The following is a 19,319-nucleotide window of genomic DNA, read 5'->3' on the forward strand; positions in this document are numbered from 1 at the left end:
TATGAGATGTTTCTAGGATAGGAATGTATCATCTTATCAAGCTAAGGAAATATGTTGAAAGATTGATTTAAAGAAAAAAATAAGTGAAATAGCTTTGAAACCAGGGGCTTATTTGATCTCTTATTGTTATTCCCCAAACTGTTGATACTCACCGGTGACCAGAAGTTGCGCATTCCTTTCAGTGACTAAATCAGTTCAGCCCTGAGAGGAGCCATCGACTGAGATTCCAGAGCTCCTCTGTTGGGGCCTTCAGTAAGGTGCTCATGTTTTTTTCCACGTCGATTTAGGGAGCGCACAGAGGAAGATGGAGAGAGGAGAGGGAGAGGAAGGGAGAGAGGGGTTTAGTGGTTGGGAGCTTAGCTTGGTTGGGCTCAGGCTCCTTTGGTTTGGAATCAAGCTGCACCACTTACTAATCGTGTGACCTTGGACAGTTTAACCTCCTTGTGTCTCAGATGCCTCATCTTCGGATAATAAAGCCTTGACCTCTTGGGTAGCTGTAAGGACTGAATGAGTACATGTCTCTTAGCACAGGGTCTAGTCCATAGTAAATAGGCAAATAGTAGGTGCTGTTATTATGTTTGTTAGCAAGATAATAATAAAATGGTAGCTGTGTTATGCTACCTATTGTTGCATAACAATAGATAATGGAAACTGTTGGCTGGGCATAATTCTAATCTCTTAGGTGTGTCGATCCTTATGAAGAGCAGGGATTCACTCATTCTTTTGCATTTCAGCACAAATTTGGGGGTAGTATAAAACACTTATGTTTTCTCTGAAGAAAGGACCTATTGGTTGAACTGGCATACAGGCTTGGAAAACAATTGTTATTTTTGTTGGTTTTTATTGTTGTTATGGTAGAAGTGAGTCAAGAAAGGGGAGAGATTGACTTCTTTATGAAGTGGTTTTCAAGCAAAAGGCGAATTTCCTTATAATCTGATTCTTCTGCTTTTTCTGTAGGAAAAAGTACTCAGAGGATGATACTTTTAACCAGTTGGTATGCCTGCATTATAACCCGTTAAGAATCTTTTCTGAACATGCCTTAATCAGCTTGATGCAGTGAATCCTGAATTGCTTCTCAAATGTCCCTTTGATCGCTGTTGAACATAACACGGGTAGGGGTGAGGGCAATTCATATTTTTCATTACCTGTAGCCAAACATGGAGATTCAAGATGGAAATATGTTTAAGTGAATATGTCCTGTATCTTGAGAAATCGGAACAAATCCCAGTAGATATTTTTGGCTTATGAAGGGAAGCCTTGTTGAAAACTTTGGTCTGTTGAATGTTGACTAGCTGGCTCTTTATTACCCCACCTGTGCAAAGTGGATGACGCACGGTCTGGAGGAGGGAGAGGAAAGAGACCTGCATTCTGGGAGTAGGAGGGCGGATGGTAGTAGTTGCCCTGGAAAGTCCCCCCCATTCTATATTTTTATGAGAGAGGATTATTGAGCATCAGTCCTTTTCCTTCCTGCAGGTTCCATTCAAAATATTGTGAGATGCTAGGATTGATGACAGTTGTGTTTACATGTAGATGTATTTCTGATGTATTTGTGGGGAGGAAGGTGATCTTCGCGTCTTACCCTTCCGCCATCTTGAAGGTCTCTTGACAGTTGTGTTTATACTGCTTTTGACTGGGAGAGCTACTATCAGCTGGACTGCTGTGTTGCCAAATCTTGTTGGGAAATAGGAGTATCCAGAGTACCGTTCTCACCCAGTGCACGTGTAATTGATCAACAGCCAGCTAATAAATCTGATGATAAATTTGTCTGTAATTGATACAGTTTACTCATGAAATAAGTAACATAAGTGTATAGATACGTGTACATGAATATAAACACATATACATAAATTATGTAGGGTTGTATAATATCAAAATATTTGTTACAACATAGAGAGTACCATGTTACTAAAATGGATGACTAATCTTATTTACCTCTTGGGAATCAATTGAGCCATTGGATTCCCCAGCAAATGCGTTTTGATCAAGATCACGACAAGATATGTTTGACAGCAACTTCAAATTATTAGAGTTTATTACATATTTAAAGTCTGAAGTCCGTTGAGATTGTATGTATCTGATTTTTAGCTTAGAGAGATAAATCTGTCGATATTTTGTTCCAAGGACTATGTCCTCAATGCTGTATAGTTACCATGTGCTCCGTAAAAACCACACACCTTCTTGGATGGTCTGGAATATGGTGTGATGCTCGGCCCTTCTCTTTAGGCTAAACAAGGTCAGAATCAGGAATGCAGAGATTAATATGCTTCATGTATATACAGTATAACTTTCAGGCATATGTACTGATCGAACCTGCACTAGTTGCAAGAGTTTAATAATTAAGGATTGGGTTCCTTAGCTGTGAACATTGTTATTTATGGTGTTTATTATGGGTGTGCTATGCTGATCCTGGAAAAATCAGGGAAAGAGAAATATTTGCCGGGCAAACTTCATTTCTTAAAAAAATGCTTGAAAATGTGTTTAATTATTTCACTTTTATAGGAAACTGAAGTGTAACCCTGTCTTTAACGATCTAGAATTATTCCAGTACAACAACAACAAAAATTATAATGCAAACAGTGATATTTAAATGTACTAAATAGCATGTGAACCCAGTCAGCTTTTTATGATTTATCCGTTTTTAACTTCAAAGACTCTGGTTAGCTTGCATTTTTTTTTTTAAATGAATGGGTTGATCACAGCCAGCGAGGAAAACGGCTGAAGTCTATCAGCTGTAAATTGGTACAAAGCACTAAAAGGGACATTAGCCTCTAATCAGATTCTAACAGTTCATTAAACCTGCCTTTCCAGAATCGCTCTTTGTCTTTTCCCCTCCTTTGCAAGGCATCTTCTTCCCTTTCCATCTGGGCAAGACCTCCTCCAGGGTAGGAAGCAGTATCAACTCATCCTTCATTGTCTACCAACCAAACAGCCTACGGGAGGCTTTGTTAGGGTGGATTCCATGCTGCTGTGAAAGGCCCGGCAGTTGAGGGCTGCTGGCAGCAGGAAGGCTTTCCTGAGGTTGGGAGGTAGCAAACCAAGCTGGCTGCTTCCAAGCATGGAAGCAAGTGACACATTGGGATTTGAGGTCCATGCCTGATATGCAAACAACCCACCAGCCTCCGCGAAAGGATTTTAAGCTTGGAACAAATGCACTGAGCTCACCAGTAATGCCATAGTTCCTTCTGTTCTAAGCTATTAGGATGCAAAAATCCCCCCCCCAAAATATGGACAAGTCAAAAGCAAACATGTAAAAACAATGATGTATCCTGCCAGTTTTAATAATATTGTACATTTCTAAGAGAGGAACATGACAGTAATTTTTCTTCTTTTTATTACCTAACAGACTAGGTAGCATGGGATTTCTAAATGCTCATTAGTTAGCTCTAGCGTAAATTTGCTTTTTCTTCTTGCCGTTGATTTCTCTGAGCAAATATTTGTGATAAGAAGCCCCATACATTTTATTTCTCAGAGTATTTTTCTTAAACAAAAAGGAGAGTCAAGAAATGGGAGAAATAATTAGAGCTTCACTATACTGCACTCTGTTGGTATTATTTGGTAATAAAAACGTTTAATTTATGATGTGTTGAAGTGAGAGTTGTTTTTATTTAACTGTCTGTTGGGGAGAAAAGCAACTCCATGAATGGCGAAAACCTGAAGGTTTAGAAGTGATATTTAACCTTTGTCACCATGTAGGCAAAACATTTAGAAATGTCTCTTTCTTTTAATAAGACCACCTTAGTGTCATGTGGTTACATTCTATAACAGCAAAGACACTAGTCTAAAAACTCAGTCAGACTTAGTCATTTTAATTTCTTGGTTTAGTCAGTGTTTGAGGGTAAAGTTGGCATTCTCAACATATTTTAAAGCAGGAGCCTGATTTTGGCCTGAAGCAAGCACTGATGTGTGGCTTTCTGACTCCCCTTCCTAGGTTGTTGACTTCAGAAAATCCCCGAAGCTGTGGAAATTAGTCAAAAAATAACCCTGATTTAATCTTTTTTTATAGATGTTTGAAATTCTATTGCACCACAATAGAAGTAAGGTTTTCCCTTCAAGAGGTGTTAAATGGAGGCAAACATATACTGGAACAGAAACCAAATTGTCGTTTATTCTTTGATTATGACTTCAGCTTAAGAATTCGCTCTTAATCCAAGACTTATGTTAGTTGTTTTTAAAGCAGATGTTTGCCGTTGAAAGGTAGAAATTTTCATTTGATCAGATATACCATGATACCGGAATTCACTCTCCAGCATTATAGTATCTTGTATTTAAAGTTATTTCCACTTTGACAGTAGTATGAGAGTATATAAATTATTTTGATCTGTCTTTTCCTTTATGGATTTCTGTATACAGTACAACCTCCAGAGCTAAGGAAGAAAGAAACTTGCCTGGTATTTCCTTCCACGATTGCAAGTGTGATGAGTTATTCCGGCCCCGTATAAATTAACGTAAGGTTGCCTTACTTCAGTTTATTACCGTCTGACCTCCAACCCAGGGGTCATAGAATCAGACTGATTAATTCAAGTTCTTGGTCATTATTTCAAATGAAAGTTCAGCATGGGGGGATAATTGGCTATGCTGATGTTCTCCTTTAATTATACTATATTGTTAAAAAATTAGGTTAGCAGTACTAAATGTACTACAATGAAGGCAGACTCTACTAGCTGTCCTCTTCTGAATGCTTTATAGCTGAATTTCCCTCTCTCTCTTTTTTATTCTCAGAATATCAACACCCTTGAGAACAGAATGTTAATGCTTGATGGGATGCCGGCAGTCAGAGTCAAAACAGAGCTTTTGGAATCTGAACAAGGGGTAAGCAGAAGTTTCCGACGATGCCCCACCCCCTTCTCTTTAAGAGAGTGGCAGTGTTTACCTCCAGAGTGTTCTAAGGTTTGCAGAACACTTCTGATTTTTCAGTTGCTTCAGCTTTTCTCTCTTGAGTAAAAATCATCTGAGACCATGGTTGATTCTCACCCATTTGCAACCTCAAATATTACTAACTCAGAAAAGATAAGTTCTTGAATTTAGGAAGGCATAGTGACCATACGGCTTTATTTAAATTGGTGAATGTTTTGGAAAACTAATTCAAATCCAACTCGCAGAGGAAGTATTAAAAAAATAAGATGGGACTCCAACCTCAATGTCAAGATAGTTTGGTTCTTGCAAAGTTAGGAAATTACAGAGTACAGTTATGGGAATGTTACTGTTTTTGGATAGATTTCTCTTTTGACATTTGTTTTTACCCTTTTTTATAGTTGATAGTCAGTGAGTTTGAAAAGCACATAAAAGCAAAAGAAAGCTTATTGAGCAATAACGTAGCCAAATTGACAGTTTATGGCTACTGAAAGTGTAAGGACTTAAGAACACAGCTAGATTTTTTAAAACGATGTGGGTGATTTTATAATTGTTAACATCTGTAGCTTCACTAGTAAAAATCATAATCACCGCGATGTGATTCCTTGCAGCATTGGCTGACCACCTTTTGTATTTAAGGGAGAAAGCACTGCCTACCTGTCTTACTAAAACAGCATCACAGAGGCAAGTACACGTGACCGCAAAAAGGACATCAATTAAATACATATTTCATCTTAATCTTATTTGTGTATCCCTTATTCAAAAAAACCAAAACAAAACATTAGCAGTGTTTTGTAATTGAGCAATCAAATTTAAGTGTTAATAAACTCTCACTCTTACAACAATCAGTACGCATGAGTTCCTCTGGGACCCCATTCAAGAGGTTAGGATACTGATGTACCAAAATTGTTTTGTAATGAGGACACTCGAGGGCAGGGATCTCGATGGTTGCATTTAGAGGGTTCTCCAGTAACGTCCCCATTCCTGAGCACTATGTGGCAGGGTGTATGGCATCTCATGATATATTTCTCTTCCGTGTAAGTCAGTGTCTGAAACAGACCCCCATCACGTAGAGCATATCATTTCATCTTTATGTTCAGCGTAGACTGTGGTAGCTCTGAAATGCACATTGTGGAGTATGTCAACCGAGAACATAACCCCACAGTCTGCGTGACATAATGACTGAGTCACAGAGATTCAACCCCAAACTTAGGCAGTAGAGCATCATGAAAGAAAAGACTATGTGTTGGTTATTAATAATTGCTTGTTCATTGTAGACAAACCTTCAGAAAAAATCATGTGTTCACCTGGATTTTCTAGCCTGACACTCATCAAGTTAAACTCTATATCCTCCAAACTAAGTAGTTCTTTACCTTTGTTTTTTTAACCATACCACAGAAGGATGTGTTTTATTTCTTAGGAGTTCTGTTTTCTTAATCTAAATGCATTAGCATCAGTTTAATAAAATAAATTCCTACATACCCTGTGTTTAAGTTTAACAAAACATACAGACTGTAACATCTTATTTGGAGAAGGCAGCCTGATGGAAAAGTGAAAACGGTATGTTTCACAATGTCGCTTTTATTTCACAGTATGTTCTTCAACTTAAATAACAGTAAATCTGTTCAAGTCGTACATGTTGGAGGGAGGCAAAAAAGTACAGAAAACCAGTCAGAATATGTTACCTGGGCTATTAGGCAAAGCCAGGAATAGTGCATTGTTGTCACCAGTCCTGGGAATCTGTAAGAACATCTAGGTACTTCTCTCTCCTTTACTATCATTTTTCAGTTTTAAGGTAAGGTTTGCATGAAAGGTTTAAGTATACAAAAAACAAAAGCCAATATTCCCAGGGGTTTTACAGTGTGAATAAGAAACTCATGTCACATTATTTATAGAAAGTATTTTTCTGTCCTCAAATAGGGACAGGAAAAATTGTAGGTTCTAGGTTTTACTTAATGCCTGTTCATTAAAATCCGTTTTCTTCTTTGTGAATGGAGCCGATGTTGGTACTTTAACCCTAATTTAGAATGTGTGTGTTGGAGGGGAATAGAAACTTCATTTATTCTTTTCCTTAGTCTCGTATATACTTTTCTTAAGTATATGACACGCAAACTTTTGTTCTCTTTCACAGCAAAGCTTTAAGAGAAGCAGACCACAGTGTTGAATGAGATGTATTATGATTTAACTATTTATAGAATACAATTAATTTGTACTTAGTCATTTGTAATACTTTAAATCAACTCTTCTTTAAACAGCTGAAATCTTGAATTTTAGTGAACTTTATTTTTCGTCCCTTTACTGGAGTTTTTTATTGGGGTGATGGGATGGGTGATAATACTGTGTAATTTCAGAATCTCAGAACTACTTTTAGGTAAGGAGTGCTAGGATTCTGAAGATTTCTTGATTTCCGTCTTACAGAACTCTCCTCATTGAGTATTAAAGGCTGTTTGAAGTTTGATTCTTCATAAGAAAATGTGAACATATTGGTGACATTAAAATCATCGCATGTGTGATTATGGGCTTTTGAAAAAGATGAGATGTTAGTTACAGTGAACAAAGCATTATAGAAATGGATCTGTGCATCACAACAATGAATGGGAAAGCCTGAAGCTTGCGCGTTAGTGGGATTCTCTAATCACTGTGGAAACCTAGTTCTGAGACTCTTCCATCAGCGTTAAGGGGAAAAAGAGTCAGTCTGCCTTTCAGGCTACAGGCAGTATTGTAAAGATCTGCTACTTTACATGGACCTCCTGTCTCAGGGCACCATGAAGGCATCTGCTCCTTCCCTCTTTTTTGTCATAAATAGTCCCTTAGGTCTTCGGCTGTCAGCTGGTCTCTGCATGTGCCCCCTCCTCTCCAAGGAATTCAGGACTGGATGAGCACATTTCAGAGCTTAAAGAAAGACTGTGGAACAGGCCGAGGTTGGCCACTCTGCTTTCTCTTCTCTGAAGAGTTCTGGCTGCCTTGCCTCTTCCTCTAAATAGTTCCGTGGTGTGTACGTGGCCCCATCTCTTTAATCAGATTCTAAGTTCTCAGAGGGCAAGAACTATCCCTTGTGTTTTTCTCATAGTTCCTGGCAAGTGCTCAGAAAATACGTGCTTTATTAAACTTGTCCAGGCATTGTAACTGGCATGGTGCAAAATATGAAACTAGTCAATAGCTGCTTATAAACCTGCTCTGTCTACCTCATAGGGTTGTTGTGAACATAAAAATAAGAATTGGAAATATTGGAAATAATAGATTCCCTTTGGTGGCAGTCTTCGTCTTGTAGCCATGTGAACTGGATGGATAAGAGTGGCTAATTCAGACCGTCTCTGTGTGCCTTGCTTCTCTTTGGAACCCTTAGTTTTGTGGTATTGAAGTCGATCATTGTTGCAGTCTCCTGAAATGTGACCTAAGTTTTCTTCAGCCTTCTTGGTAATACAGCGCATGCTGCCGCGTGGTCCGTGGCAAGGTCATGTGCTCTTGTGATATACTTCAGGGGCACAGCGTGGAGTGACTTTGTCTGTGACCTTTGGTGCTTGTGTCCTGCTGTTCTAAGAGCTTCTCAAGTGTGCTCTCAGCCTTGGGATGTTCTAAGGTGTTACTGAGCCCAGGACTAAAGCAGGGAGAGGAATGCTAGAATTTGTAAACCCAGAGGTAAGGCGGTGTGCAGAGAACAAGCACCACTTCAAAGACATAAAACGTGATTTTACTCCTGGCCCTGCAGCTCCCTAGCTGGAATGGCATTGGGAAGGAACTGCCCATCTCCAGGCCTCTGTGTCTTCATCTGTGCAGTGGGGATGTTAGAGACGAGACCTTCCAAATTCAGTCTGACGGTCTTTGATTCTGGTCACAGGCATGGAGTGAGCGAAAGCATTTCCAGTGATGAGTCTAAGAGTGATACTGCAATGAAACTGCCTGTGTGTGGAAGTAGAAATGCACAGACTTTAAAGTGAGACAGACCTGAGTTAAGATGCTTCCTCAGCTGTCTCTGTCCACCTGTTCCTCCTCGCCTGGGAGGTGGAGCGAACCATCCAGCCTCACAAGGGCCTGACTGCATGTGGTGGGTGCTCAAGAAATGTTCTCCTTTTGACGAACAATAGGATTATAAAGGGCCCCATTGCTTCACTTTCCATTGCTGCAGTTCTCATAGGTACTTAGTAGAGGTTTCAACATCTGCATTAATTTATAATCCTAAGAGAGGACTTCAGGTAAATCTTAAGCTTTGTTTTTTTATTTTAATTTTTATTTAAGCATATCTGGAGAAACGTTGCAAATTCTGCTTAGATTTTATCATGTAAAAAAATAGAATGATGGGGCTTCCCTGGTGGCGCAGTGGTTGAGAGTCCGCCTGCCAATGCAGGGGACACGGGTTCGTGCCCCGGTCCGGGAGGATCCCACATGCCACGGAGTGGCTGGGCCCGTGAGCCATGGCCGCTGAGCCTACGCGTCCGGAGCCTGTGCTCCGTAACAGGAGAGGCCACAACAGTGAGAGGCCCGCGTACTGCAAAAAAATAAAAAATAAAAATAAAAAAAAATAGAATGATGAAGCCAGAAATCAGTTATTATTTTAACACAGAAGTGATACCGCTTGGTGTGATAATGCTATTTGGCCATAATTTTTAAAAAAGGAGTCTGAGTTCACATACTTTAAAGACTTGTTGGTATATTTCCAGATGAAATAATTCGATGTCTGGGATTTGCTGCAAAATAAAAGGGGAGGGTGGAATGGATGGGGATAGAGATGCAGTAAGATTGGTCATGGTTCCATCATTACTGAAGCTGGATGATGGGTGCAAGGGGGCTTGTTTAACTCTTCTGCCTAATCTTATATATGTTTGAAATTCTTTAAAATAAAATGTTTAAAAAAGCTCTCTCAATAAAAATATGAAAAATACGTAGGCGTCAGAGGGAGATGGGAAAGAATCATTCCTCACTCAGTCACCCTCGCTCTTCGTGTTCTAAGGCCTGAGGGGTCTGCCACAGGGATGGAGCGGACCTGAGTCCTTCCTCCAGCCACAAGGGTGTTGGAGCCCTTGGTTTTTCCTCCTCTCTCTCCTCTTTGTAGAGGCAGGTGAAGCCCTGATCCGCGGGCTTGTAGGCACAGGGAGGTGACAATAGCGTGGCTGAGGGAGAGAAGGAGATGGGATGTTCTGCCCATTTTAAGTGTTCCGAGCAGTTGGTAATTGGGTGATAAAAGACCCCTCTGTGTTACACAGTGGGAGACGGCCTAAGGTCGCTTTACCACAGCCCGGGAGCTGGGGAGGGGACAGGTATGGCAGCGGATAGGTATGGTTCCATGGCTTCCTAGCAGAAAATATCAGCCCTGGTCGGACCAGAGATCTCTGAGCGCTCTAATTTTAGAGGTAGGACAAAAGAGAATAATGGTTCTTTCCCCTGGAGGCTTGCAGTGCTTTTGCAAACCGTTCAGTAGGACATTCATAGCAAGGTGTTGAAGACATTTCTGTATCAAGGAGAAGTAGCGCCGTTAAAGCGACTATATTGTCACGTCCTTAAGAGCAGAGCTAATGCTTTTTGTTTCTCGTTATTCCTCAGCCTCCCAGCGCAGGGAGCTGATGCTTAGGCAGAGCTCAACAAAGAGCGATCAATTCAGATGCTCTTTATTGTAAGTGGGAGCCAGTGTCAATGGCAGAATTGAGATTTCGAGACAAGTGCCATTTTGGAAAAGCCGCCAATCCTTAGGTTTGATAAACAAAGAGAAACAGGTGCAAGTGTTTTAGCTGAACCTACATGTGTGCTATGCAGTGCTGATTGGAGACAGGCAGTTACATTAAAATTCAGTGGCTTTAGAGAAAAACACTCCACAACACGTCTAACTTCTTTTTCCTCAGTAAACGACTATGTTTAACTTAACATAGAAGATTTAATATACATCAGTGTGTCAAGGCTTAGTAAGACAGTGTTACTTTAATGACTATCAGACGAGCACGAGAAGGCATTGTAAAAATGCCACTTGCGTTTCCCTTCCATAGTGCCTCATTATTACCCCCTCTACCTTGGGAACAGGGGCCAGCATAGCTAGTAAATTGGTAGAATTATCTTAGACATACGATGTTGCTTATCACTTAATATTCTCTGATGACCCACTACTTGAGATCTTTTGATCCGTAGTCCAGTCTTTGCATGTCACTACCTGGCTTCAAAGAAAAGCATACGCAGAAGCTACGTTATTGCTAACAAGAAGACCATTATTTTTTTTAAAATCAGGAAAAAATATCTGCACTTGCAAAACTCATATTTTAGGGAAGAGCTGTCCTTCTCTGTAGAAGCAGAGTTGGACTGATTTTAATAATGTCAGAATGGCCAGTAAATGTATTAATAGAAAGAATTGAAAATCAATGAGCTGTGATAGTAATTACAGATAGTACCCAAGGGAAATATAGCAGGCAGCCAGACCCTTTCCCTCGGGGCCTGCCCTGGGCAAAGCTATGAAGCTGATAATTCTGCCCCCTTTCTTTCCCATTAGCGATGTACTTTCTCCTTCAACTTTATTCCCTTCTGCCTGCCATCCAGACACCCTTGACCCTCTGTGCAGTGTTAGTTCTTGGTATCCACAGATGACCGGTTCTAACTGCAGTCGTGTTAATTGAGGAGAATGTGAAATGCTATTCTTTCCAAGCATTATTTGCATTTGCACAGGGTCAGTGCTTTGTAAAAAGGAACATTTTTTTAAAGAAATTTCATGCTCTGAGTAATCTTGATTTGGGGGAAATTAACCTTTCCAAAATATTTCAGCTTATGAATGATCGTGTTCTCCTTCATGTACTAGTCTTTGTAGTAGAATCAGGAAAAAAAAATCTGGAGCATGAGGTGTATATTGCTCTATGTCTAGGTGTGTTTTCTTATACTAATATTTATATACTGATTCATAGTCTATAAAGTGCCTCACAAAAATATCTTATGTAGCCCTTGGAGGACTTTCTGCTCCTGACTGTTAGGGATTAACTGCTGTGGGTATCAACCTCCCACCATAAACACTAGAAAACCAGACAAAATACATGAAATGTTTTTCACGTATTGGACAATAGGCAGTTAAGGACTGTGATCCCTGGGATGTGGGACGAGAAAGGGGGTGATGCTACTCTTGCCTCAACCTCCTGCCTGGAGGCAAAGAGGGAGGGCGGACCCAGAGAGGGTCTAGCAGTCACACCGAGCTAGGCAGGCAGGGTTTGGAATTTGGAGAGGTCAAGGCAATTAATTTTTAAAGAGAACAATAACAGAGAGGACGGGGTTGTACAAAGAGAGGGCTCTGGGGATCTTCAAACTGGTCCCTTTAAGGGTTTTGCTAAGTAATGATCTGCCTGTGTGAGGAGGAAGGCAAGGAAAGAACAAGGATGGCAACGGGTGGAACGATTCTTGGATGTCACATAAAATTCACAGAAACCATATGGGAGAGACCTCTTCATACATGGGCATTTGGTAGAGGTCTCAGAAGGGCCACAGCTTAGTAATAGAGCTGAATTAGTTCCATAATAGTCTGGTCTGGACCTTTCCATGACAGAAAGGATCAGACTGATCTGCAGGTTACTTAGTTGTGCCAGAACAAAATCCAACAGTCTCAAAGGAGGACAGATCTAGCCTTCAATAATGTAAAAGTAACAGTGTCGTGGCATTTAATCAAAATTGATCATATAGAAAAAAAATTTAAAAACAGAGTCTCAGTGACCTGTGGAACAATCCCAAGTTGTCTAATATATGTACAATTGGACTCGCAGGAGGAGGGGAGGCCAGAAAAAATATTTGAACAAAGAAATGGCTGGACATGCTCCAAACGTGATGAAAACTATAAACCCACAAATCCAAGTTCAGCCCCAAGCAAAAGAAATCACGCCAAAGCGTATAATAATCAAATTGCTGAAAACAGGTAATGAAGAGTAGTCTTAACAGCAGCCAGGGGAGAAAGAGGAAATATACCTGCCATACAGTGGAACAAAAATCAGACTTCTTATCAGACACCATTCAGGGCAGAAGAAAGAACTTCCTTAGGTAGCGGTAAAAGGACACTAGGTAGGAATTTGGGTCAACACAAGGAAATGAAGAGCACTCAAAATGGCAAATACGTAGGCAAATATAAGAGATTAAAAAAATTTTAGAAGAAAATTACTCAAAGCAAACATAATAACAATACATTATAACATATATTGAAGGAAAATGAGTAACAACAGTAGCACAGAAATGGGAGGATGGAAGGAAGGATACTGTTGTGTGTGTGAAGAGTTGTGGTATCATTTGAAGGTAGTCTGTGTTAAGTTAAAGGTGTAACGCTGTAAATCCTAGAGCAGCCCCCCTACACACACACACACACACACACACACACACACACACACACAAGAAAACAACCAGATAGTATCTAATAAATCAATGGTAGAGATGAATTGGAAACATTTGAAAAGGTACTCAACTGTATTTAAAAGAGAGCAAGAAAAGAGGAAAAATGAACAAAGAACAGACAGGAGAAATAGAAAACAAATAGCAGGGTAGTACATTTAAACACAACGCCTTGATTATTGTATGAAATGCACATGGTTTAAGCACTTCATCTAAAAGACAGATTGTCAGGTTGGAAATAAAAGTAAGACGCAACTACATTCTATCTACAGGAAACTCCCTTTAAAGATACAGATAGGTTAAAAGGAAAAAGAATCAAGAGTAGTCAAAATTATGAAACAAAATGGAATGGTGTTGTGAGGTGGAGGTGAACATGGGGAGTAGTTTGATGAGGAGAGAGTTTCCATTTTGTGAGATGAAAAAACTGTAGAGCTCTGTTACAACAACAACGTGAATGCAGTTGACACTACTGAACTGCACAGATAAAAATGGTTAAGAGGGTAAATTTTATAGTATGTATTCATTACCACAATGAAAAAAAAAACATTTAAAACCCCAGGGAGCTGATGTTTACAATTGTCCAAGGGACAGTTTAGTATGGATTACTAAACTGAATGGCTGAAGGAGAATTTCAGCAGAAATTGCTTCAGGCAGTTCAAATGGGAAGTGACTTTTTAAAAGATCTGTTTGTTATAGCAGCAACTATGTGTGAGTAATGGCCCTATTTTTACCTAAAACGGCCGCCTCTTAAATGAATGTTGGCTTTGACAACACCCTTCTTCTGACTCTGGAGGAAGAAGTTTTATGTGAAAAGTGAGGTTACAGTTGAGGAACCAGGCAGGGATTGTTATGAGTGCCAAGCCTCTGAGCAGCTGAACATTTAAGTATAGCTTGTATTCAGCCCTCCATATCTGGCGTTCCTCCATATCTGTGTTCCGCATCCGGAGATTCAAGCAAGGTGGATCATGTAGTATTTACTGTTGAAAACAGTTGACGCGGAAGAGGACTCATGCTGTTCCAGAGTCAGCTGTGTCTGTGTTTAGTCATCCCAGTCCTGTAGATTGCGGGTCCTGTCGATCATCCAGATCAGAAACGTAATTCTTATGTCTGGTAACATTTTTATCATTGAAAAATTCAAATATATAAAAAACCCATCGAGAAAAAAATAAAAGGCATGATCACACTACCTTGAAATAAAAGCTGTTAATAGTTTAGTATTTTTTCTTCCAGGAAATTAATAATTCTGTAATAGACATTCTTTTAAACAAACAAAAAGTAAAAGGATAGGAAAAGATGCATCATGTATACACCAAATAATTACAAAAAAACAAAACTGCAGTGCCTGTATTATTATTAGAGAAAATAGACTTAGGGACAAGGGGAACCAGAGATAAAATAAAACATCTCATAATATAAGAGAGTCAATTCATTGAGAGTCAATTCAACAATCCAAGTTGCTTTTTTACCTTAGTAAACCCTTGAGTCGATATAATATTAGCCCTATTAGTCATTAAAATTGCAGAGATATTGTACGTCCAAGGTCATATCACCAGTAAGTAACAGGCATGTAACTGGAGTTCATGTATTCTGAATCAGAATCTTTTCATATTGCAAGCTGTCCTTGACAGTATTATAACTAGTCATCACATTGGAAATGATCTGATTTCAAATAATTTCCACTACAATATTAATGTTTAAGAAAAATTTTAGATCTTATGAAAAGTTTTAATTCAGTACTCCAGTAAATGCAGATTTACCAACAGAGGTTCAATGCCCAGTGCACATAGTAGCATGAAATAAATATGAACTCTTGGAATCTCTCTTTTACCTTAATTACATAGGATTAAAAAATATTTTACTACTTAGTGTGTGTTTGTTTTAATATAAAATAATGTTTTCAAAAATTTAATAGTAAGTAAAAATGTGCAAAAATACTCCCTGCTCATCACATTGGCAAAATTTTATTTCACTGTGTGTCTGTCAATTTTAGAAATCAACAAATTGAGCAGAGCTGACAGCACACATTAGATGCACCTTCTAGAAAACTCTGTCTCTCTGTCTTAGTATTTTGAGAACCCAGAATTTCATAAATATGTAACATCAGAATGTCAACAGTTGTCTTTTTTTTTTCATTGCTTTACAAATTATGTCAGAGTCATCACTGAGGAAAATATATACTTTGCCACCAAGGCACATTTGACCTGGTGATAATTTTGATCAATTTAACGTCTTGCTGAATGGTCGTGTCTGTGGCCTGTGGGAAAATGAATTTGTCTCTAATCTGCTGGTCAGTCCTTTTTCTTCTCTTAAGGGCATATTGTCCGAAGATTTTCTTAACGAAGAAATATGTACTTCTCATCAGTCATAAATGAGCTGTGAAGTTCAGATGACTCATAGTCTCCATGACCAATTCTATTTCCAGTTTTAATTTCACTGTTTTGCTCTTGTCATGACTAATTATATCTTTTTCAATAAAGCCATGCAGATAATGATTGAGATTATTTAATCTTAAAGCCTATATCTGCTAAACAAGACAATCTTATTGTTCTTTACAATTAAGATAAAGAATGTACTGTTCTTAGGTTCTTTTTTTAAAGACCTCAGTTATATACTTTTTTTACCTTCAGATTGAAAGAAATTAATACAACTGTGGGTTTAAAATCTGCAACCTCCCTTGGCTAAGTCAGTTATAACAGGGTAGTAGAATAAGTCTCTTGGGTCACTTCAAGTGATAAATTTCATATAAAGATGAGTATTCAAACCATTTACAAATGAATCATCAATATATTACTCTATTTACTGAAAAAAATAAAGAGGCAAAGTGTTTGAGGTGAAGTATTTTTTATGAACAATGCAGTGGCTACTGGCACCTTTTAGGGACCTGACAGTCTGGACATTATTTTCCCACCCATACGTATGACCTTCTCAGGTATAAGATCATATATTTTTTCCCCCAGTGAATATTGTACTTACTAAAAATTTATATATCTTGCTGAAAATTTCTTCAGTCTTTACCATCAACTATTTTGCAAAGGAACGTGATTTTCATACCCATCATCATTATTAGTATGGTAAATAAATACCAATGATATGACAAAACCCTTAATGTCTGTTGTTTATCAAGTCATAAAATAGATGTAGAGACAGTTATCTCTTTCCATGCACCTTGAGTGACTGTATACCCTCAATTTGCTCTCATTTTCCTCCCACCAAATTTTATTGGCCACAGTGACTTCTGATTTCCACGTTGACATTCCATAAATATGTAAAAGTGGAGATTTTGCCTTTGTCCTCTTTGGATTATTGTTCTTGGGGGTATATTCACATTTCTGCGCAGTGTTTTTGAATGACTGAAATGTTTCTGAGAAGGATGTGAAACATTTTCCTATATTTAAATTCAGGTGTAATAAAGGGTATAGAGTTCAGCTAGGTTAATGATATTATATACATAATGCTTAACATAGTACACTGTGTATTAAGTAATCAATAAAAAGTAACTGCTCTTGGAATTGTTATTGTTCAGTCTGAATTTCTCCTTAATTTCATTATGTAAAGTACATTGCGTATGTAAATTAAAATATATGTTCATTTATTCACATGGATTTTGGTGATGCTCCACAGTCACACTGTTTCATATGACACCATTATCAATTAAAAAATGGAACTGTCAATTTATGTTTACACAAGAGAAATAATATATATTGTGTTATTAATACCTGCCTTTATGCATAATTCACATTTAAAAAGAAATCTTTAGTTCTGTATTCTTGAATTTTGCTCTGAAATACTATATCTTATTGTATGCAGCTAACTTTCCTTAAGCATAAAGAACAAGAAACAATTGTTACTGTAGAAAGCACTTGAAATTTTATTCAGAAACATTATGTGGCCATGATAGTTAAAGGAGTAGTGGTTTAAAAATAACTTTCTATTTTGTAAAACAAAACTAAACTAACTCTTTTCTAGTGAATATTTATAAAGTATTTTATTTCAAACTCCTATTTCCACAAAGACAAAGTTATATTGCCACCATTCAAAATCTCCATTGTCTTGGAAAATGTTTCTTCTACAGAAGTATAGGAGAACTATAAGAGGCAAAAATAGTACATGCTATGGAATGTGACCAGTTTCCTAAATTAGTATCTTTTGCTTTTTTGTATAGGAAAAATGATGCATATTGTTATGCTGTAACATTCTGAAATCACTGGGGGAAAACAGTCACCAAGTAGTTGGTATTATTAGCTTTTGAATTACATGAGTTATTGTCTTTATGTCTTGTGAAATGTCTTGCTATTATAAGAGACCTATGGCCTTTGTTAGAAAAGAGTAAATTGTTCCCAAATGAAATGAAGTTTTACCTACATGATCTGACTCTCCTTTATGTAGCTGGCATTATTCACGAAAACTTCTCAGCCTGCCCATTATCAGAATGTGTAGTGGCCCTTTGTGATTGCCTGATTGTTTATCATCTTGACTTCCTGTTAGCTTCCATACTGTGATTCCAATTCCCCTGATAGAATCTTTAAAAATAGCAAAAACACAACCAAAACACCCTGTAGTTCCTAGACTCTCTTGCAGCTACGACTTGTTGCCAGTGAGTTGCACCACCCACTAGAGGGACACGAGAAGGAGGCAGTGCAATGCTGATGCTCTTTGGGTGAGTGCAGTGGCAAGAACTTCCGGCTTTGGGGGGAGGTTGTAACAGACTTTTTGGCATCAGATGCTGGAGGACAGTAGTTGTGGAATTTTCACTGGAGGAGACCTGAGGTGTGGTTGGGCTTTCTTCCACCCACATTGTTCCTGGCTATGTAGTATTTAAGCCTGGTTCTCTGATGTACCAGAAGATTTTATGAACTGATACTTTAAAAAATATATTTCTCTCCACTGAAACTCCTCCGAGTGGGTTCTGTTTACAGCTGATACAATGAGGTCTACTCACTTTCCTGCTTAAATATTTTGGGACTTACCTTGGTGACTTTCCATGGTTAAATGTGTGGGCTCTAGAGCCAGGCTGGCTGTACTTATGTCCTGTCTCTAACATTTTTTCTGTGACCTGAGCAAGCTACTTAAATCTCTGTCTTATTTTCTTCATCTGTAGAATGGGGATTATAAGAGTACCTACCTACTGGAGTTTTGGGGAAGATAGGAGTTAATGTGTATTACATCCATTTGCTGCCAGCTGTTGCTTCAACCTAATACCCTCTCTGTTCCTGTAGTTTGTTTAGGTCACGGTTATCCTCCAAGTCCCAGGACAAAAATCTCTCTTCCATAAAGCATTCCCATTGATCTCTCTCTTCTCTGCACTTTTATTGAATCTATCTGTAGTCACTACCCACCCAATTTAGCACTTAATTGAGCTCAAATTGCATGATGCATATTAACTCTCAGCTTGATTTCAAGCACATTTATTTGTTAATTCAGTCTCAGAACAATCATTTATGGTGCTGGTTGTTAGGGATCAAGGTATATAGCCTGACTTGAAAGAGCTCCATGGTTTATTAGGAAGATGATCCTAGTATTAAATTTCCCCAAAAGACTAGTTGTGGAGGGTGCCACTTACGGGTACTTCTGAGGGCCTGGTCCTTTATATCATCTCGTCTCACATTCCTGGTTGTCACTGTGGAGTGATCATCTCCACTTCACCAGCGAGGGCAGGGTGAAAGAGGTATAATTCATCCCTTTGTCTGGACAACAGAACTCTGTTACTTGTACTATGAAGGAAGGATGCTGGTGTAGTACTGATTTTGGGGGTGATCCATGCTCTTTGGGACTCTCCCACTCTCAGCTGACCTACTGGCTTCTCTCCTTCTCTTCCTCACCTTCTCATTTATGTTATTCCCCACTTTTGCTGTGGTACTGGATTTTCAAGCCTGTTTGGCTGTGCCAGATGAGATAAATTTGGAATTATCGATACTCGTTCACATAAAAGCTGTGTTATAGTTAAGCGGCTAGACGTGTGTTATAGTTAAGCGGCTAGACGTTTGAGTTCCATGCTTCACACCCTTTCAAATTCTTTATGCCATTTCATTTATCCAGTATGATTTCATTATAATTCTGTGTAACACTTTGGGAATCAGCTATGGGATTGCCTTGGGCCCATTATTTTTATGGACCCAGAGTACTGCTCTGTCATGTTC

General features: G+C 38.7%; 1 protein-coding gene across 3 annotated transcripts in view; it reads left to right on the top strand.

The window, feature by feature from the left end:
• KLF12 (KLF transcription factor 12) overlaps nucleotides 1–19,319 on the top strand; it is a 450,263-nt gene that overhangs the window by 197,645 nt on the left and 233,299 nt on the right. For all 3 annotated transcript variants that reach the window (XM_004284271.4, XM_049700997.1, XM_033414043.2), the window contains exon 3: nucleotides 4,720–4,809. In XM_004284271.4, the coding sequence (XP_004284319.1) occupies nucleotides 4,720–4,809 (90 nt within the window). The remainder of the gene's footprint in view (nucleotides 1–4,719; nucleotides 4,810–19,319) is intronic.

This window comes from Orcinus orca, chromosome 18, assembly GCF_937001465.1.
Source record: "Orcinus orca chromosome 18, mOrcOrc1.1, whole genome shotgun sequence".
NCBI classification, from domain to species: domain Eukaryota; kingdom Metazoa; phylum Chordata; class Mammalia; order Artiodactyla; family Delphinidae; genus Orcinus; species Orcinus orca.